The sequence below is a fragment of the Mercurialis annua genome, linkage group LG3, assembly GCF_937616625.2.
Source record: "Mercurialis annua linkage group LG3, ddMerAnnu1.2, whole genome shotgun sequence".
NCBI lineage: Eukaryota > Viridiplantae > Streptophyta > Magnoliopsida > Malpighiales > Euphorbiaceae > Mercurialis > Mercurialis annua.
Window position 1 is genome coordinate 71,411,630 of NC_065572.1, and position 21,874 is coordinate 71,433,503.

At 34.3% G+C, this 21,874-nt stretch overlaps 4 protein-coding genes across 5 annotated transcripts; all 4 read right to left on the reverse strand.

Moving 5' to 3' along the window:
• Positions 1-589: 589 nt before the first annotated feature.
• Positions 590-2,777, reverse strand: LOC126673584 (derlin-1.1-like). Its single transcript, XM_050367783.2, has 7 exons — positions 2,599-2,777; positions 2,294-2,429; positions 2,141-2,214; positions 1,965-2,058; positions 1,728-1,856; positions 1,439-1,599; positions 590-1,140 (listed from the first exon to the last, which is right to left on the reverse strand). The coding sequence occupies exons 1-7, from the start codon at positions 2,613-2,615 to the stop codon at positions 909-911; spliced, it is 843 nt and encodes a 280-aa protein (XP_050223740.1). The 5' UTR covers positions 2,616-2,777; the 3' UTR covers positions 590-908.
• A 271-nt stretch (positions 2,778-3,048) lies between these two features.
• On the reverse strand, positions 3,049-8,630 carry LOC126673583 (ceramide kinase). 2 transcript variants are annotated; one of them, XM_050367781.2, is made up of 13 exons: positions 8,272-8,630; positions 7,960-8,124; positions 7,714-7,881; positions 7,529-7,621; positions 7,124-7,216; positions 6,716-6,941; positions 6,595-6,621; positions 6,337-6,421; positions 5,434-5,583; positions 4,774-4,875; positions 3,905-4,273; positions 3,514-3,580; positions 3,049-3,441 (listed from the first exon to the last, which is right to left on the reverse strand). In XM_050367781.2, the coding sequence occupies exons 1-13, from the start codon at positions 8,413-8,415 to the stop codon at positions 3,304-3,306; spliced, it is 1,827 nt and encodes a 608-aa protein (XP_050223738.1). In that variant the 5' UTR covers positions 8,416-8,630; the 3' UTR covers positions 3,049-3,303. The 2 variants fall into 2 exon arrangements, with proteins under 2 accessions (XP_050223738.1, XP_050223739.1); XM_050367782.1 differs by having other exon boundaries at positions 7,960-8,024; positions 8,272-8,370.
• A 1,081-nt stretch (positions 8,631-9,711) lies between these two features.
• On the reverse strand, positions 9,712-12,332 carry LOC126670970 (probable isoaspartyl peptidase/L-asparaginase 3). Its single transcript, XM_050364639.2, is given in 8 exon segments — positions 9,712-10,024; positions 10,026-10,049; positions 10,137-10,241; positions 10,745-10,803; positions 10,881-11,261; positions 11,534-11,598; positions 11,943-12,117; positions 12,224-12,332. Coding segments are annotated over 8 exon segments (1,056 nt in total). The 5' UTR covers positions 12,281-12,332; the 3' UTR covers positions 9,712-9,834.
• A 295-nt stretch (positions 12,333-12,627) lies between these two features.
• LOC126674788 (uncharacterized Rho GTPase-activating protein At5g61530) lies at positions 12,628-17,766 on the reverse strand. Its single transcript, XM_050369300.2, has 10 exons — positions 17,603-17,766; positions 17,013-17,130; positions 16,661-16,923; positions 15,523-15,585; positions 15,400-15,418; positions 14,891-14,989; positions 14,716-14,793; positions 14,376-14,620; positions 13,337-13,499; positions 12,628-13,165 (listed from the first exon to the last, which is right to left on the reverse strand). Exons 2-10 carry the CDS (start codon positions 17,071-17,073, stop codon positions 13,020-13,022), a joined length of 1,137 nt encoding a protein of 378 aa, XP_050225257.1. The 5' UTR covers positions 17,074-17,130; positions 17,603-17,766; the 3' UTR covers positions 12,628-13,019.
• Positions 17,767-21,874: the final 4,108 nt, after the last annotated feature.

Here is a 21,874-nt window from a genome sequence, read left to right on the forward strand (position 1 = left end):
TTACTATCCGGCTAATCCGCATTAAGTTGGATTCCGTAAGGGCATAAAAGATCTCCCACAGATTTTTTAAAGCCGTTTCATAACTAAGACTCGGAATTAAAACCTCTTGTTTAAAGAAAGGATTCTCACCACTCCATTACGCTCCACTACAAAAGATTTTATTAAGGGTTAATGTCATAAAAATTCACCAACTTTACACGTTTTCTCATTTTAATCACGCAGTTTAAATTTTCTCATTTTCATGCACGAACTACCACTTCCACCCCAATTCATGCACGGTAGAGGTGTCACAGCTCCATTGGTGTAATTCGTTGAGGTGCAGGTCATTTTACACTAATGAGTGCCACCTCAGCACTATGCATGAATTTGAGAAAAAATAGTAATTCGTGTATGAAAATGAAAAAATTTAAACTGCGTGATTAAAATGAAAAAACGTGTAAAATTTATGGTTTTTTTACATTAACTCTTTTTTTAATGATCAAGTAAATTGTCTACATGCGACTCTTTCACTTTCATCATGAAAAGTTGTCCAAGGGGATTTAATCAGTTTATACTCAATTAATGCTAAGAAACATAAGAAACCAAAAGATTGAAGGACAATAATCAACCATCAAGTTTTTATTTTTATTTTTTGTGCATGTGATTACAGACGACAAGGATTGTGTTATATTGTTGACTTTAGCAGCTTAGCATAAGATTATTCTAGCACAGTTAAGAGAGTAGGACTACCATTTTTCTTTTAATTAAGTCTGCTCCTCTCTTTTTTTCTTCTTCATAATTCCCATGAAAATTATATGCTTATCACTTGAGATAATAGTAAACTAATTGTTTGATTCAGCAAGCAAATACTACATTTTTTATAGAACTGCAAGCAGATACCGACTTAAAACAGAAACGTATGCTTTGATCTATTGTCCACCAACACGATAGCTTCTTCCACGAAAAGCGACACCGCCGGAAGAATTATTAGTAGCCTGCTGTTCTGATGAATTGGTTGCTTGTTGTGGTTCGTTTCTAGGATTAGTTCTGGTGCCATTCAGACGGAAGCTTCTTCCCCGGAAAGCAACTCCAGCATGCGGATCACTCTGCACAGGCGCATTTACTTGTGTCCCTCTGCCCCAGAAAGCCACCAGTTTGTGACTAGGAACGACATTATTAAGGATTACAATTATGCAAATAACTTCACAATAAACACATGAAGCACTAATATGGTTGAACCGGATTTGCCAAGAACTTGCATTTAATGGAAAATTAAGACCAAAATTCATATTTTTTTATCAATTAGGCCCATGAACTTGTTAGTTTTATCAATCAACCCAATTTTATAAACAATTAGCCTTCTAAAGTTGTTTCAAAATTGACATATTTGATCTAATCGTTAAAAGTTGATAAGTTCAGGACATGTTAGAAGAAAAACTGAAATAAAAAGAAAGGATACACCCAATAAGGGGTCTTCAACGTGAATTTGCCACCAGAAAGAGGATGAAGCACTGTTAGGAAGTAATAAAGATGTCCAGCTACCATACCAAGAATGTCAGGCATCAATGGATCTCCAAAAATCAGATCCAGTGCTAGCATTGCCCATGGAAGATAAAATCCCTTTAGGTTCATCATAATCAAATTATTAGATGCAAGCAAGAAATGGTTTTCAAGCATTTTGAAGAGGAATGAAGAAAGAATCTGCTAGCTAGTATGATCAAAACGAGAAGTGTAACTCATAAACATACCTTAAGTGACACGAGACCATAGATATTGATCTGGGCATTTGGGAACTCGCGGCTCCAGACATATACAATCATAAAAACTAAGGAAATTCCCATGAAAGGAGACCAAAGCATTGGAATGGCAGCCATCACCTATAATCAAACAATAAGATAATAACATTCTTGTGTCCAAAAAGCTTATAGAATGTATGAAAATTTATCAGAATTACACAATTTTATTCCATTTCTAATATAAGTTACCAGAAGTGAAAGGGCTCCAAAGAAGAACATCCATACAAAATCAGCAGTTCTCTTGTCAAAAGTTCCTCTCTCTAATGAAACCCCATATTTTGCTCTTAAAAAATTTGAGAAAAAAAAATCAATTAGCAACGCAACCCAACTCTTAGTTATTCAGTTGAATATAATTGTTGGCTTACATGATTATGAGACGAAATGCAAAAGGAAACGAAAATGGCCCCAGGAAGAAGAAATTGGTAATAAGCCTCCAAATCTGCCTTAAGACATTGGTAAAGCAACTAAACTCCTGGAAATCTGGAAAAGTATAACATAAATGACAAAAACAGATTTACCTGAAAGCGTTTAATTACATCCTCATAAGAAAGTGCTATGATCCAGGCATCGTAAAGACCCAGATAATAGGCAGCTGTTGTCATTAAACAGGCAACTCCATATGTCTTGCTCACCGGAGGTAAAGAATTGTAATATCTAATGCATTTCAAGAACAAAACAACTGGTCAATTCAGTTCATACAAAAGATAAGAACAACTACAAGTATGAATCTATAACCATCAAGCTAGAAGCTACAGACAAAAATAAACCAACAACCACATTTATGATTGTTCAGGTGTGTGAATGAGAGAAAAAGAGAGATTACTCTGCAGGTGTCGACATATTTGCAGGAAGTGGTGGTGGTGGTGGTGGTGATGGTGGTGGTTGAAGAGTGGAGAAGAAACATTAGAATTGGTGATGTATTTGATGTCTTCAATGGATGATGGCATCGGATGTTCCAAAGAGGAAGACTTTGACTTTGACTTTTGAGTCTTTCTCGTTTGTGTCTTCCAGAAAGTAAGTCAATGGTGTATTATTGTATTCTAATTTCTATGTTCATAGTCCACAAGGAGCTAGCTGTAAAGTGCCACGTCATTTTCACCAAATTGGTGTCCAAGTAAAACTTACCGAATTGAAATGCTCTGCTGCTAATAAACAAGAATCCAGCCCTAATTTATAGTTTCCCTCTCATAAACAGAGAGTGGTATTTTCACATTTGAAAAACAAAGACAGGGGGTGAGACTGAAGAGGGTAATCCAAAAACAAATACATCATATTCCAAACGAAAAGGACAATAATTTTTTTATTAATGTGGTTACAATTCACAAAACACTCCAAAAATTTACTTTCTTCTGTATCAATTTCAATGTTCCTTAGGCTTCTTTGCTATTATGATACATAAAGTTACAACATAAATCCAGGCTGTTCCTAGATCTCTCTTACAGTTATTAGCTTTACCCCGATTAATACGAAACTGAAACCATCAAATAGTCTAATTACAGTGTTAACTATATTTATCAGGAAAGGCGTACTAGACTTCAGGACCAGATGCAAATAAGCTAATAAGCCCTTGAAATACTTGTGCCGATAGTTTATGTGCCGGAAAGAGCTCACCGTCCAGATTCCAAACACTCTCATTGCCGAATGAAGTAAATGTGAAAGCCGGGGTCTGCAACCAACAAACAAAATAATTAAGAGACTTTCAAAGCATTAAAAGAATTATTGGAGAAAAGGAACCTACCTTGTGGTGTTCCACAAACTCCAAATTCAGGGGCTTTCCCCCTTTTTTCGCGAGCTGGGTTAGGTGCCTGCACATTTCAATCGTAAGTAGGGAAAATAAATGCACCAAAAAGAATGTATTTAATTTTTATCTATTATAAGTCGGACGAGATATGATTTAAGAGACTGCCTATCCCCTACGGTAAGATAATGTAGATTATACAGCAGCAATGATACAGCTAGCAATGAGTCTGGTTCGTACAGCACTCGAGAATTTCTCTCTTCTTTGGTTCAAATGCCTACAGTAACACGCTAAAAGATGCCTTTACTCTACATTTGCACAAGCCTAAAAAATTCCAAGAACTTTCTAAAGAGACAAGTCGCATATAAGATAAAAGGAGGTTTCACACTACCATAAATAAAAAGCGCGAGGACAGTCTCTAATCAACAAGAGATGCAGGAAGCCATCTGAAAGGTGTGCGTCAGCCACTAAACCATCTGGTGCTCTTTCATTTCTGTTAGAGATTATAGCAGCACCAACACTCAGAAAATGTCCTCGGCGTCTCACCCATTTAATGCCTTCTGGACGTGAATAAGGTGCTGCTCGGGGACTTCTTGCAGATACATGAACAGGTTTACAGACACTACAATTTATGCGACAAACTGATCTTTCTGATTTTTCCAATGCACCTTTAATTCTGCTAAGTAGATGACCTTTTCCAATAGTTGAATTACTTTTTCCTGGATCAGTTTCTACATATGCTACTTCTGCCTCATAGGATCTGACCAAGACACACACACAGACTTTCAATTGGAAAAATAACGTAAAGAAATAAAAAAAATATCTAATGCATGAAGTATGAACATTGACCACAATCTACAAAGTCAACAACGTGATATTCACTATATATTGAGAGCACCACATGGAAAATGTCATAATTTAGGGCCTGACAAAATGCAACAATTTATTCCATCCTGCATGGCTTTGTTGCTGATGAAGTGTATCAAAAACAAAGCTCATACACAGGTTATCATTACATTTGAACAAAATTAATCATAACCGGTCCCTAGTATGTTAATCTTCTTGTTTTTCCATCTTCTTAAGGAGTGATGTATTCAACTAGAGTATGACATGAACCGGATAAATTTTCTATTTGTTAACTTCTTATAAACACAGCCAACACTATGACGCTAAAACACAATGCTGTACACAGATCCAATTCTCCAGATTTAAGGAGACCTGGAGGAAATAAGAAACAAATACAACAAAAAGATTAATTACTTGTGTCTCAAGAACACCTTCGTTCCTGCATAGTCATAGCGTTTAGGGCCCATCCAGCGGTATTTTTCACTCTCAGTAATAACATCCCCATAAAATCCATACCTGATAATATTAATGAATAGAAAAATTCAGGAGAAAATTCAAAAAAGCATTTTAATATCATGACAGAAAAAGCATAATTGTTCTTTCTATAGCCCTAGGGCCTACAGCCACCATTACCAAAATTGACAAGAGCTCCATGAGCAAATGTAAGGATGGCATCGTGTAAAGTTTATATACAGTTTGATGAATGAAGAAACATACAATCTGACTAGCTATACTTGAGCAAGATCATAAATAGACCAAGCACCAAGACTGGTCTTCACTAATGGGTGACTTAATCATCTTTAGGGAAACTAAACACGGAAAGAAGAAATGTCATAATGTCCCTTTTAACGGACAGCGAACTCTAGCAAACTTCTGAAGCTAAGAGTTTCTGAAGTATCAGTGCGTAAAATCTAGCATATAATATAATGGCAAATAAAAATCTGCATCAACCTACCATTAATTTGAAAATTCATAACAAAAAAATAGTTCATTTCAAAACAATACCGAGAAATAAAGAACAAAGCATATGAAGCACATTAAGATGTAATGTATATGAGAGAAATGATTAACTACCCCGCAAAAGAAGCCGCATAACGCACATAAGGTTCAGTAACAGATGTAGATGACGTCTTCCATCTAACAACTTGAGCTATATCAAGATGCACCCTTTTACCCAGCACAATGTGCAATGCAGATGTTATAGGATCTCGTGTTCCGGTTGTACTGAAATAGAGAGCTTAAGTAAATAAAGAATTGTATGACCGTATCAGCAAGAATAGCAAAAGAAATAACGAAAGAGGTAAAAAGAAGAAGGCATTGCTCTCAATCTCAACTCTCAACAATTAAGAGAGAGGAGTCTCAACTCTCAACAATTAAGAGAGAGGGGCAGAGGGCACAGTTAAGCTATGTCTACAAAACAATTTCGTATGATTCAGTGTGGTATATGATAGTATCAATTTCGCCTCAATTACTTCCAAGAAAAAAAATTCACGCACAAAAATAAATTGCATTTAAAAATTTACACATCAGAAGTAATTAATTGTAAAAAAGTTAGACTTGGTCAAGGTTTTTTTACATAGTAGTGTAATACTATTATTACAAAGTTTCAGAATTAAAGCTCGCATATTTATGCTGAAAGCTGTATCCCTAGTCTTCAAAGTAATACTGGTGGACATAGACAAAAATGTACCTAATTTTCTAATTTTGTGAGCATTTACTGATATGACTTACGATTTCACTTTAGTCTTGGCTTCTTACTAATACGAAGCTTTCCTTAATGTTTTTACATAATGAAAAATGCAATTAAAATCACGTTAAATGCAACAGGTAAAAGTTTCTTTTAATCCTTTTCAGAGTTAGTCCTATCACTGAAATTTCCATCATGAAGCTACAATTTGAGAACACCCTTTCAACAAAAGTACAGCAAAATGAATTTTGATCAGGATAAGTTTTATAAACTATCGAACAAGAAAATACCACATCACGATGGCATCTGTTGAACCAGCAGGAATAATTCCGAATCTGATTTTTTCTTGGAGATATGGAAACTCCAGATCTTCATCTGCCAGTTTCCAGAGAAGCAAAAGAGCAAATTTTGGATGTTAAAAGATATTAAATCAACATGCACAAGTGCTAGGGCTCCTGCTGGCTTCATATGATAATGGTATTGGAACAACAGAAACTACGGCAAACAGTATTAAAAGGCCTAAACTTATAATACTGGAGCTCACTAACCAGTGTTGTCAGGACCATCTACAGTTCCTGCAATTTCATATGAATGCAGAATTCAATTAGATAAATAGCTCAAAATGACCTAGGTTCAAAACTAATTCAGTTCTGTGGAAACTCTACATACCAACATTTCCTAACCCGGATTCATTATTTGTGGAGCTTGAAATAAGTGGAGCATTAGCTTCATTTTTGCAAGCAGCTTCAATAACAGTCTTATTTAAACCGTGAGCTGAAGCATTGCCTTTGCTCTCATCAGAATGAATAAAATCTGAAGGAGATGGTGGGTGAGAAGCTTTATGCCTAGAAAGAAGAAATCCATTGAGGATCTCATTAAAGAAGCCATCACCACCCTGGAATCAAATCCAATAGCAATTTTCAGTGACAATCCTAGGATTTATAGCTGCCTCAACTCAGCAAAGCCTTAATTTTGAACTAACTGGATTAAGCTAAAAGATACTTTCCTCCATAATGCAACATAATAAATAGAAGGAAAGCATGAAAATGATGTGCGTGAAAGGATGCTGATGCTTACGACAACTATGACACCATCATATGACTTAAGTTCCTTGTTTCCAAGAGATGACATCACATCAAATGCATGCCCTGCTCTCTCTGTTACAACAACCTGAGGAACAAATTCAGAGGAAGTAAATGCATACATGTAACTTAAAAATGTTTCTGTTCTTTTGAATGTGAAGAAATTGAAAATTAAAAGCATAAACAGTTAATGGGTTCTGATCATATTAGCTGAATGTAAATACACTTTTTCTTTTCCTTAAACCTTTGCCACTTCACAGTAGTGCAATAATCAATATTGTATAGTATCATAATGGAAGTAACAGTTGAGAAAAATAAAAAACAACAGGCAATTATGGACGAGCAGGTTTGTTGAAACAATACCACAAATTCATCATTATCATTATGCAGAAAGATATACCTTTGCTTCCACACCCGCATGTGAAAATATAGGAGCCACAGTTTCCCAGGTTCTACAGCCACATGATTTCCCACTCCTTGGATTTATGAAAACCTAGTTATTAAGACATGAAACCTGGAAGCATTTTCACAACTAATGCCTTTTACCAAATGAAAATCAAAGGATTAACTAATTCCAGAACAAACCAGAAGACTTTTTGGCCTGTCCACTTCCATCTTTAGCAAAGCCTTAATTCTTCCAACCCATAGTTGACAAGTCCGCAAATCTTTGTGACCAAATTTATATTCAGTTAAAACCCAAAGACAGGGCTGAGACTGAGACTTTTGAAATCCATGTACTGCAAATCGATGCATCTGCAATATTTATCAATACATGTACTTATTACATCTATCCATATGTTTGCTGCAAAATACGTCGATGTAAGAACAAACCTCAGAATCGTGACACTTGCGACTCATAAGATACTTTCCAACATTAGGGTAATTCGATCCATGAACTAAACCGTAGTCGACCAATTCAGCACCATACATGTCAGAAAACTTTATGTCAGTTGCAAGTTTAGGAATAAATTTAATTCCTAAACAAATGGAATCATCCTGTTACACAAAATGTAAATCAAAACCAATCACAAAATATAATCTAAAGAACAATGTATTTCCATGTCAGTAACAAAGTTCAGATGTTTCAAATAAGACTAAGCAATTAGGGCATAATTAAATAGAAAAACAGAAAAAAGAACTTACAGTGTCGAAGGATTCGAGCAATTGCCAAGACAATCCATCGGAATTGAGAGTGAGAGAAACTTCTCCGATATTATCCAACAAAAATGTCGATTGTAAAACCGATAATTCATCTTTTTCTCCTTTAACATCATTTATAATCTCCATTAAGCTAGATTTTACTAATATTAATTTTTGTTGTTCTTATGCAATTTAAACAAAATTTGCGGCGGTGTTATTGTTAAGATAAACAACAAATTCGTCGGATTTAAATATGATCAAAGGAAAAAAAACACGATCTCATTATTATCCAAATCAGGTTTTTGTTTAAGTGTTTAAAAATTAATTAATTATGGGAGCATCTAATTGGAGATGGCGCTGAAGAAAAAGAAAATTAGGTGTAGGTAGGGGTGTGCAAAACCGAACCGAAACCGAAAAACCGAACCGAACCGACAAATTCGGTTCGGTTCGGTTTGAGATTTCAAAGAAATTTCGGTTGGTCGGTTCGGTTTGGTTTTGAGTTAAAAAATATTTCAGACAGATTTCTATGTAAACCGAACCAAACCGAAATAACCGACCGAACAGACTGGTTCGGTTCAGTTTGAAATTTTTTCTTTTCCTAAAATTTCGGTTCGGTTCGGTTTTGAAAAAGACCAAAATTCGGTTCGGTTCGGTTCGGTTTGAACCGAATGCACACCCCTAGGTGTAGGTACTACATTATTTCGGCAGCCGGTATAAAACCCCCCTAAGGTTTTTAAGTAGGAACGTTTAATCACTTTTAATAATTTTTTTGTCAATAAAGCCCTCTATACTTTTAAAAATGATACAAATAAACGCCTAACTAAACACCATTTGTAATCGGACATTAAGTTGCTTATGTGGAAATTAGTACCAATCACAGTTAATATTATATTTAATTGAAAAGATGACATGTCTCTTTAATATTATCGTCGAAATAATGCTATTTAACCCTCCTTTTATGATCCTTTTTATTGCAGTGCTTGACGTGGCAATAAAAAAGTGAAGGGATATAAATTTCTTATTACATGCAAAGAAAATTGATCAAATAAAAAATTTACTCATAAAGAGGGATGAAGTAGTTTAATATAGCATATTTGTACACCATAAAATAGACTAATAGTAGCTAATGTGGAAGTCGGAGTTGGCCACATTTCACATATCAAAACGCACCGCTTGAAAAGTTTTTTTAATTAGTATTGTGATAATAGAACTACTCTATTTTATGTATATTTCTTTGTGCAAACCAAACATAGTCTAAAAAGTTCACGTATGTTAAAATAGTCCACCATGAATTTAATTTAATAAATAAGAAACATGTCATTCAATTGTTCGAAAATATATTGCCTAAATTAGATCATTCATGAGTTTCTCTTAAAAAAACTACACTACTCTTTGAATTATAAATTTACTTATAAGAGGTCTATCATAGACTGAGTCAGAGTCTAGAGAAGAATTTCCCCTCAAGTCTTTTGCATTAGAACAGTAAGTTCCTTCAAAATGTAGACAAATTGAAAGGGGAGCATTAGATCTCCATAAGAATACAATAATTATGACGAATAATACACTTCAGATTTTGGGGAAAACGGTGAAAACTTCCACGTCATCCATATCGGAACTTCTCACAGAATACTGAAATGTCCATCCATGACAAGCACCAGCATGCACACCAGTCTTATTGATGGCAAAAACAGCTCCCACAAAGTCTGGAAATTTTCTGGCAATTCGTGATATTGCATCTTCGGCAGCTTCCCTCGAATCTCATACTCTCCACAACTTGATAACTGAAAACAAATAGCAGGTCAATGTAATACTACAACCAGTACAGAACTTTAAGTGGAAATCATAAACACGAATATTTAGGACAATACCATGGAAGGAAGCGCATCATGATGTCGCCATCGCCTGTTGCACCACAAGCTCCAACATCACTGTCAGCATATGCTGAAGATCCTGGAATGGGTCCATCTCCTACTCTGCAGTCAAGAAACAGTTAAAGTTCCATGTGATTTGATGCACAGGAAATATTTTACTATCTAAATGACTCTAAGCTGATTTATGGTGGAGTTAGTCCAAAAAGGACCCAGCATAAACCTAATCCAAGATATGAGGAGAAGCATATGATTAACATTGATTATCATTAAGAAAGATTCCTCTGAGCTTCAATAATCAAAAGTGGAACATAAAATGCTATTGACTCACTGAATTTTACCATGGAGATTCATAGATGCCAGTTCTTTTTTTTTTTTATTACTCTTAGTTATCGGCAAAGATGGTGAGAATAATAGCAAGTAAGTTCCCTGTCTATAAACTCAAATCACAAAATCTTAAACCTACCAAAATCTACTAATAGTACTATATTTTGTAATTAGAGCAACATTTTGTTTTCTGTAATTTCAAGTTTCACACGGCTTTCCATTTAAACTATCATCAAATTAGATCTCACCCAAACGTGTAGAGAATTAAACATTCACCTTACCTGCCCGGGATCTTGTACGTAGCTCCATTAGTTGATGTACCAACGGCTACATGCCCCATCTGCGGACAAGGATAATTTTGTTTGAGATATTTATAAATGGTACGTGTACAATGAATCAGCTATTTCATCAACTTACTCGATCTATGACAGCCATTGATATAGTGTCATGGCTATGACGACCAATCAGACACGATCTTGGAATCGGGTTAATTTGGGAGCATTCCTCTTCAATGACATTCATAATGCCCTTTGGATGATAAGGGCCACAACCATTGACGGGCACCACATTTTTCCAAAAATTAGGTTTGCAGTGATTCTCTTTCCATATAGTCCATTTCTCCATCGACTCTGGTGAACTAAGGTTTTCAGGTCCTGGAAGACCCATAGCAATGGCAAAAACGGATGCCTGCTCGCCAACAAGCAATGTGTGTTCTGTATGTTGCATCACTAATTTTGCAGCCCTGATGCCGTCTTTCACATATCTCATGGCAGCAACAGCTCCAACCTCCATCGTCACCTATGTATATCTTAGCAAAATGGATGTTCAACATCACTTTTCACATCTAAGCAAAAGAAATATAAAAAAGCTAAGTAGCACGGACACTTCATTCAATCAACATTTTCCGTTCCGGAAACTTGGTGTTTCGGACTCAGAACTTCATTTCTAACATTAGAAACCTTGAAATAATATTATTTCGCCATGTCCAAGTATCCCATATCCGTGTCCGTGTTACGTAGTGGAGTCTTTAAGCATGAGAAGTAATGCTTTTAAAAAAAATACATGCTTACCCCGTTCATGACCAGGGCATCAATAGTAGTTTCTCCATTCTCATCAGGACTTCCACCAGGCCCCACTGTTTAATCCAGATTAAAACTGCCAAAGACATCAGCGATCTCACCAAGCTACAACATTAAGCATATAATAATAACGGATAATTACTATCGACCACTTAGCTTTTCTCCGGAATTTCAAAAAATCACGACATTTAGCTTATAGATAAATAAACCCCGGAGTTTCAGTTACAAGAAATTAAAATGTCCATCAGAAAATAATAATTTCCTAAGATGCAAGTGAATTGTAATCTTGACTTAACCTTATAGTTTCAATTATGATCATATAATAACCGCTAACATACTAAAAATTTGTTCGGAATACATAACAAAATCTAGACATAATTAATTTGAAGCATTAGATTACCTGTACCGTCACATCTAAGTTGCTCACAAGCAGAGCAACCCTCCACAACAGCATCAACAGCAGAATCGCCGCTATCTACAGCTCTCCAAGCAGCTCTAACAGCTTCTTTGAATGGCCACGTGCTCACTACTACGGGGTGCTTAGCTGAATTGACAACCCCATTCTTGCCTACTACCTGATCACCAAAAATAGGGACGCAGTTTAGTTTCCGAGATCATGATTACAGTACATGATTAAAATAATTAGAGGGAGTTAATTTTCATTAGCGGGATGGCAAATACCGTAGAGAGAATTACGGAGAAGAAAATAAAAGCATTGGGTAGGCTTCCCGTGGCCATGGAGCTTAACTTCTGTTTGGTTAGAGGGAAAATTAGACCTCGGGAGTCGGGACTACCAAATTTGTTCTTTTAATGACTGCCAATTAGGAGGATAACTGATACGACAGCGTTTAAAAGATGAAAAATATAAACATTTTCACAATTCTACTATTACCCTTTATCATAAGAAGCTGATTCACAATTTTGAAATGAAAATAAATCTCATTTTTTGATACAAAATAGATTAATAATTGAGAATAAAATACAACTAAAAAATCAATTTAATATACTCAGCTCAATGCATGCTGTTCATAGATTATTTTTCCTTTTTCAATTATGTAAATGTTTATAGAGAATGAACCAAATAATGTCAGAAAATTACATTTGATTGCAATTTGCAAATAGTGTATTGTATGTATGATCAGAACACCTGATATTTCTCAAAGCAAATCAGTGTTCTGTAGCAAGCAATTTTTGAATATTACACGTCTTATTGATTTCCTTTCCCCAACACAGCATGTTCGGGCAAAATAATGCTTTTTTCAACTCTCTCTATCTGCTAAAATTTACAAACCACAACAGTCCCAGGATTGGCTAAAAAATATACAAGGCCACGTCCGGAAAACAGCTTTAATGAGCAATGCTTGTTTGAAGTGTAATTACAGACAATCGTTGAAACTTGTCACTTTACATCCGACTAGACAGTAAACAAGTCGCATGAGGAATCCAGGAAACACGGTGCTGTTCTTAGGCTCTAGGATTACCTCCAAACTGTCTCGTTTGCATCTGTGAAAATTGAGTTATGCTGTTCTATGAGGCACTGAACAACCTCGATAGCACCGAAGTCCAAAGGTGTACCGTCATCCAAGGGAATGGCGGATGAAGCATCCGTACCTTCGCCCTCATCTGTAGCCATTAAAGAGAAGAAAGAATGAAGATCAATTAACTGAGCAGAAAATTAATTTTTTCATTAATTATGTCGGTCCAAGTTACCACCATTGTTATTCTATCCCAACCTATCAATTCGAGTTGCTTCTGCTTTTTTTATCTGTTTTATACAGAAATTGAGTTACTCACCTGAAAGAAGGTCCCATTCACTGTAAGAAGGTGGTGAATCCATGCTCCCTTTTGGGGGATTTCTGGACGCTTGACTCCAATATTGCCTATAAGCCTCTGGCTTCTGTTCTTTCCGCCACATAATAACAGGGGCTGTTTCCATGGCAATACTTCTTGCGTCCATCTGCAGGACACGGAATAAATGAGAGAGTTAACAGCAAATGACAAAAAAAAATGATGGAAGTAGTAATATTGAAATTATTTAGTCTTTAATATAAGTCATGCACATCAAAAAGAAAAATTAAGAAAAAAGAGACACAACTAAGTTTGTCCTCGCCAACTCATTAAGTTTGGCCTAACAATGAGCCAAAGCTTGCAAACAAATGCTTAATATGAGATCCATGGTTCAGATATAAGACTTTGTGGCATTTAATGAGTAAAGAATACTAAGGCCCAGTTTGGCATAACAATTTGGAGAAGCAATTATGAATTTTTCCTTTTTGTAATTTTATTTTGGATTAAGCAATTGTGGATAATTTATCTTCTTTCAAAAGTTTGTTCACTAAAAGCAAGTTTTAAAAAATTATAAAAATCAAAAACCAATTTACAAGCCTATGTCAAACTGAGCCTAAATACCATCTTTTATAACCGACAAGCAAAAATATGCTAATCACTAGAATAATGAAATGCCATGGGCATGATTCAAAAATATGTCGACCGACATATAGAAGAAGGAAAATTACAAAATACAACTAAAACATGTATAGCAGATTGATGTGGACCAATGATCATGGCATTTCCTTTGTGAGCCTACATTGATCAACAATCTACTTCAATCTGTTGTACATATATAGATTGTATGTAAATAATTTCAATCCATTGTAAATATATAGATTGTATAGAGAAACAGTATGATAATGATGATTAGCAAATGTAAAACATCAATAAGTTAGTGAAATCCCTCAAAAAACAAAAATACAAGTAGAGGCCGCAAGTTGTTAGTGGTGACACCGATCAAATGTACCACAGCAAAACACAGAGAGAGAGAGATATTGCTTGCCTTGTTAAGAGGTGATTTCTGAGTAATTCGAAGTAGCAGCGCAGTAATAAACTCCAAAGTCATATAGTTTACAGTAGGAAGCTTCTTCAAGATGTTTCTCATGACATGTATGCTAGAGCGAGCGCCTTTAATCTCATTATAGAGCTCAAATGTTGTTAAGGGTTCAGGAAGGCTTGCAAGGTAACATTTGATAAGAGCTGCCACATCAAGTGGATTTACACCTTCCGGTAACAAAGCATTGGAGTCTATATCAAATTTAAAACAACAATAAGCATACAACATCACCATGCTGAATAATGTGGTAATCAATTCTGAGCAAAAGAAAAAAAAGGTTTGGTACCTTTATTGAATATTGAAACCAATTGCAAAATAACCTTTTTCTCTCCTTCAGCTTTAAACAAGTACATTGAATTTAATCCTGACAATGAAAAAAAATGAGCAATAAATCCCAGTTCAGGATCAATATTAGTTGATGGATAAACATTAAACTGTTTTCTGATACTCCAATCCATTACCTGATAAAATGAGATAATCTGCACATTTGACCAAAATATGTGGGACAGGCTGGTTAGAGTGTTGCCTTTGGACCGTGACTTCAATCGGAACTCCAAATACTGAATACAAAGAGCAAAAAGCAGCTGTCAAACATTACAAATATTACGTTCAGGACACAGCACAGTCTGCTTTACTAGAAGAGGAGGCTGTGTCAAAACTAAGCCTATATTACCCTCTAGCCCAAAACCCTCTAAACTGATAAATGCCCCTTATACTGATGATCGAGAAGATTTTCCAAGAGAAGAGTAACATCAGATTACATGATACAAATTATGAACAGCACAGGAGCTCAAGGTTCTTAATAAGTGCAACTAGCATGAACTGCACAAGTAAAATTCATCCAGTGCTGGGGAAAGTTAAAAAGAATCTGGTACAAATAAATTTAAGGAGGAGAAGAATGAAAAGGATAAACAAAGAAAAGCATCACACTCGTTAATTAGGAGACATGTTTAAAGTTTAATACACTTACCATCGGTGCTTGCAACTCCCTGGAAATGGACAACAGAAGCAGAATATTAACATGTATTGCTCCCAAATTAAAAGGAAAAGAATTATCAAACCACAAACACAAAGCAATCTCAAAGTCATATACCTTCTGCCATCTTTCAATATCAGTCAAAATATTCTTACTTTTCTCTGCAGTCTTTTTGGCCACCTACAAAAGAAATTCATCATTTCAAATGTGGAGTTCACTAGTCTTTGCAGTAAGTTTAAAGCTAATATGGAGAAAAAGGAGCAATTTTTTAATTGACTATGCTATCAAATTCAGTATCTTTAATTAACACTGTATATTTTACCACCAATGTACGAGTATCAGTTCACTAAAATTCTACAAAAATGATATCAAATAGAAGATACAGTGAATCCTTCATACGCTCATTCCTCCATCTAACAAAGATTCATGAGTCATGACCTTTGAAGTGTAAGAAATCTTGACATCCTGATTGATACTTGAGAAAAAGGCATACATGTATTGGGTTGACAACACAAGAACTTTCCTGACATGCAGAATGAAAATGGGGATTTTCTAGCGAATACATAAGAGAAGAATCACGAACATTATTTATGGTCCCACTGGAGTATTCTAGCTAACACCAAAATCAGAAACTTGTATAGCTTCCTCAACATGGTCAACAGATCTAGGTCTATGCTACAGCCTCTCTCTGACCAAGTTTTTAAGTTTATGTCAGCGTCTGCAACAGCTTTTAAATATCAAACTACCTAAATTTAATTATCCTTAACAGTCTACACCAACTTTGGGGTTCATAAAGTACTCCAGTACAAGAGTTAACTTAGAGAAGCTCAAAATGTCTCAGAAACCTCAAATTTAAAGCTAACTTCCTTAAAATTGTGATATATCAATTGGCAAGGTGCGATCCTCCAAAGCATGCATAAGCCATGAAGTCATCTCACCTTTTCCCAAGTTACCAGGTGACCACTACTTGAGGGCATAAAAAAACGCAATTTTAAGTTAAAGTTCTAAGGCCTCAAATATTACTAAAAATAAACAGTTAACACCCTAATTCAAATTTCTCTTTCTGAAGATTATAATAAGACAGATTAGAGTACCCTGTTTCATATGTATGCAGCCAATTGAGAAGTGTAGATACAAGCCATAGTCAATCATTCGTGGATCAAACACATATATCTTACAACTAACAAAAATAAAATAAGTGATTATCTATCATATAAAGTATAAACTTCAAATTTTGACTTTCTAGTAGAATTACCTCTTCAACTTTTGTCTTCCCAACAACAACTTTTTCCTTTGTATCTGACACACCTTTCCTCAAAAACATGCCGGTAGTTGCAGCTGCTGTGATCAAATTTTCCTGCAGAACATGCCTTGTTGCTGGCTCTCGAAGAAATGACCATCGACTTTTGACAGCCGACCCAACTTTTTCCGCTACATCAGCTACATTTACTTTTGCATCCTTAGCAAATTCTCCCATTAACGTTCCAGCTGATTGCCCAGCTTCTTTGAGCTTTGCCCCTGCATCCAAACCCCAACTATACAATTAAAACAAAAGACGGCAGATTAAAAAAAAGGCAGTAAAATAAACATAAATATCAAAAAGGCACCTGAGGAAGAAAAGAACACAGTAGCCTTCTCCTGCCAGAGAGGTGAGCCAGCTGAAGGCATTGCTCAAATTACAACAATCAAATTCCAACGGCGAATTCAAAATTAATATATAAATTCCTGTTCCCAAGCAGAATTAAAATTAGATAACACAGGAAGCTAAAAACAGGCTTCAATAATTTAAAAGCTAAACAGCAACAAAAAAACAATTAGATTCTGGTCAATTTTATCTTTTGTTTTTGTCCTATTAGTAAAAAAATTAACTAATGACAAACTTTTAATACTAACAACCCTAACTAACAAGAAAATAAAACAAAAAAATTAGTACGTAGCTGTAGATTCTACATAAGCACGATGATTAACCTATGCGGAGTTCATAAATCATAACCAAAATTATCTAGAAATGAAATGAAATTTCCCTCTAATTTCACAACCACTGAATAAATAACAACAATCAACGACTGATAATAATTCGAACGAAAATGACTAAATTCATAAATATATAATTAACGAACTAACCGAAAATCATTAAAATCAGAAATATATAATACAGAAGAATCAAAAACTAAAATTAAATGAATATAGTAATTACCTGTTTATTACAAGATAATTATTTAGAATCAGATTATTCCGTTTTGAGGAGTCCAATTTTCCCGAGAAAATTCGGAAGTTGAAAGTCTGTTTGTTTCTCTCTCTAGTTTTTTATTTTTGAGTTGTAGAGAGAGAAAGAGCGGTGGGTCTTTTTTTAGTTGCAGTATAATATTTCAATATTGTTTGTTACTTATTTGCAGAACGAATACGACTTTTCTAATAATTGGTCAGCAAAATGGATTTTGAGCCTACAGTCGAATTAGGTGAAGCCACGTGGATAAAGTAGAAGAGCCCGCGGACTCTTTTTTGTTTCATGCTTCTACAAACGGATATATAACGGCTATCGTCTTGTTTCGTCTCTTAACGGCACTTTATATAAAAAGAAAACTATACTCGTGGAAGATAAAATATAGACACAATTATGAAAAGGAAAATTAAATCGGTAGATATATATTTGTAAATTTTGAAAATTGATTATCACAAGTAATAAATTTAAGAATTTAAATTTTAAAATGAAAAATAACCTATTCAAAATATTATAAAATTGACAATCACATCCGAACTTCAGTTGTTAATAAAAATTTCATATGTTCAAATTGATTACGGGACATGAAATCTAAAGAAAATAAATTGCCAATGTCAAAAAATTAAAAAAAAAACAGTAATCATATCTCTTCTCTAATAACCAAATACTAAGCATCGTCTAATCTTTCGCGTGGTAAATCTGTCCCCAGCCACCAACGGAGAAATCCCAGGAGAAACATGATGCATGGAATTCCGACACGAATATAAGGCGGGGCAGATGATAAGTGTAACGAAGCGGAAGCAGTAGCCCGGTATAAAAAGTTGAAAGCGCCAAGGTCATCAACAACTCTATACATCTGGAGGCGTACAAATACGAGAACCGTCACCGTGAAGCCGATGAGGTACATGTAATGATACTCGTGGAAGATTGCTAGAATACAGTTCAGGGCAAAAATAATAACGTCCGCAACTCCCCTACTGTAATCCCCGTAACGGACTCGGGTCCATCTCCAGTGGCGAAAGCCCTCGGCACATAATATATGTCCCAAATGAAGAGAGTTGAGAGGACAACCCTGAAGTGAAAACATATTAATAATAAAAACTAGAATAGCGAGCATTGAAAAAATTCCAGAAGCGCCAGGAAAATGATGAGCTCCGACTGTAACAATAGGAAGCGCATAGCCGAAGAACTCCACTAAAACCCATATTTGGGTGGGCCAGTGACCGCCGATAAGAGCCAATCTGATAGCCTCTAGAAACTGAAAAGTTAAAATAAAAAAATATTAATAACAAAAGGAAAAGGATAATTCCATGTATGGCCACATTAAGATTTGATATTCTAAATCTGTATCTATTTTAAAATTATTTTCAATTTAGTGACCGTGGGCACTTGTGTGTCTTATGAAATGACACACAAGTTCAATTTTCAAAGCCTATGCGTCATAATTTTAAAATAGACCCGAATTAACAAAGTTGTATGTCGTATAAAAAGACACACTGCATGAAAAATATAGGTAATAACAGTTTTTTAATTCCCAAATTGTATGATATGTAGAAATATCTTTATACTACCTTTTATTAATTATTAATTATGTACTTTATTAATAGTAGTTTATTTTATTTTTCCATACAAATATCTTAATTTATTGATATTTATTAAAAATTAATAAATGTAAAACTAAATTAAATATTCAAATCATAAATTAATTAAAATGATAATAAAATAAAAAATCATAAAAAATAATAAACTTGGTAATCTTATGGTAATTAGAAAACTGTTTATTACCTAGATTTTTATTTTTATTAAATAATAAATAAAAAGTTATTTATTTTGATAATTAGAAAGCTGTTTACTACCCAGATTTCTATTTTTATTAAATAGTAATAAATAAAGAGTTATTTATTTTGATAATTACAAAACTGTATATTACCTTTTTTTTTCGACTAAATAGACATCAGATTAACTTCGTTCACTATTGAAATATTGTCACTGGTATGTATCTGATTGATAATGAAGATATACACGTAACAAAATTGCTATGAAACCAGTTCTAAGAATGGTTTGATCGGCTAGATAAGATTCAATAAAAAGGTTTGCAAGATAATGTTCCACGAAAACTTTTATTTTCAGAAACAACAATCAGTATCAGTTAAATCTTGCACCAAAAGGAAATTAAGTCGCTCAGTCATGTTAAATGAACGAGATAACATAAAAGAACAACTCAATTCAATACCAGTTCTAAATTCAACTTTGAAATCACCCTAATGATGATACCATAACCAAGATTACCTTTTTACCGAAATAGCTAGCAGCAAAAATGTATTAAGTAGTAAATATAAAGTTGTAAAAAAAACATTTCTACATATCATACAATTTCTAATTACTACCTAGATTTTTCATGCAAAGTAGCTTTTTATAAGACACACAGCTTTGTTTTTTTTTATCATTGACACACAGCTTTGTTTGGATTAAAGGAAAAAAAAAGCAAGTAGAGTATAAACTAGGTATGAAAAGTGAACTTTGATTGAAGAAAAAACGAAAAGCAAGTAACTAGGGTGTAAACGTACCTCACGGAGTGGCCGGGGCTGCACCGGCGCCGGCTCATCTTCGTTCTCCACGGGGATCACAACCTCCACCGGAAGATCATCTTGAGAATATGGGTGCATTCTATCCAAATGTTGTCTTCTGTATCAACAAGCTCAAATATGTAACTTTCAAGGTGATGAAAATATTTTCTCGGGTAGGTGATGAGTGTATGAGTGTTTGGCTATTTATAGACACATTTCATAATAGACACATTTCATAATTCTCTCTATCCATCTGATGCATCAGACGGTGTAGAATTAATGACGTGGCTGTATAATGATTACTAGAGGAAGCAGCAGAAATGTATGTTTTGTGTAGGCGGTTAGTGCAGCAGCAGGCGGGGAGCCAATCGTGTGGGTTTAAGACGTTTGTATGCACGCGTGACGGTGATGTTTGTATCAGTTTATGATTGGAGTTAATCTGGACCGTGTGATTGCACTATGAGTCTCGAGAGTGATGCAGATGTGAACGCGTGAGAATAAAAGAGAGTGGGATATATGAAATGAGAAATAACAGAAAATGGAATCAGTTTGACAGTGACACACACTATACAGTATACACTATAGTGACTAGGTAGAGCCTTGCATTTTGTACCTGAAAATCAAATACAACTTTGAGGACCCATCCACCCTGTTACCCGATTCAAATTTTACCCCCATAAATTATTTTGAACTACAAACAAATATCATAACTCATATTTATATTTAAAATTCAAATGAGACGTCATTTATTTTTAATGTTGATCAATTTAGCTGAAAAATTAAACTATAAATATTTTAATTTTAATTTAGTCCTTAATTTTATTTTGACATAAATATAAATTATAAATTTATAAAATCTCATGGCTTAATAAATTTAATTGAATTTATGTAATTTTCACTTTTCTTATATTTAAATTTTTAGAAATTTAATTTTTTACATCATTTAGTTTTTAAGCCTAATTTTTTTTAAAAAAATAAAAACATATTTCTTTTTTTAAATAAAATTTTAAAAATTCAATTAAAGATATTAACTCACTAAATTTCATACCAATGTAATATTTATTTGGTGTATTGGCGAAACAAATCCTAAAGTTTCATTTTTTTAGTGATTTAAGCATAACGTTTAAAACTTTACGAAACAAATCTTAACCTTTTCAATTTTGTAAATTGTAGCCCATGTTCTAATTACAACCATTTTATCATCTTTTTTAGGCTACACGTTGTAAAAATGCAAAACGTAGAAATTTTATTTGTTGAACTTTAAAACGTTGAAATTTAATATACTAATAATATGACTGCCACATAAGAAAATAATGACTGGAAAACGGCTTAGCCTACAATTTGCAACATTGGAAAAGTTAAAATTTATTTTGTAAAATTTTAAACGTTAGGCTTAAATCGCAAAAAAAGTGAAACATTAGGATTTGTTTTGCCAATACCTCTATTAATTTATATATATGAATAATATAGGTTTAAAGACTATATGCGTGAAAAATTATAAGACACGCGAATTTCTGAATTTATAATGGGCTATGTATGGAATTATGCATTAGACCGCAATTCAGTTAGAAAAGTGTGAAATTAATTAAACTACGCTTAAACTATATAAAATTAAATTGAAAGTTAAAAAAATACAAGTAAAATTAATGAAACTATTCCCAAATTAACCGATCACAACAAT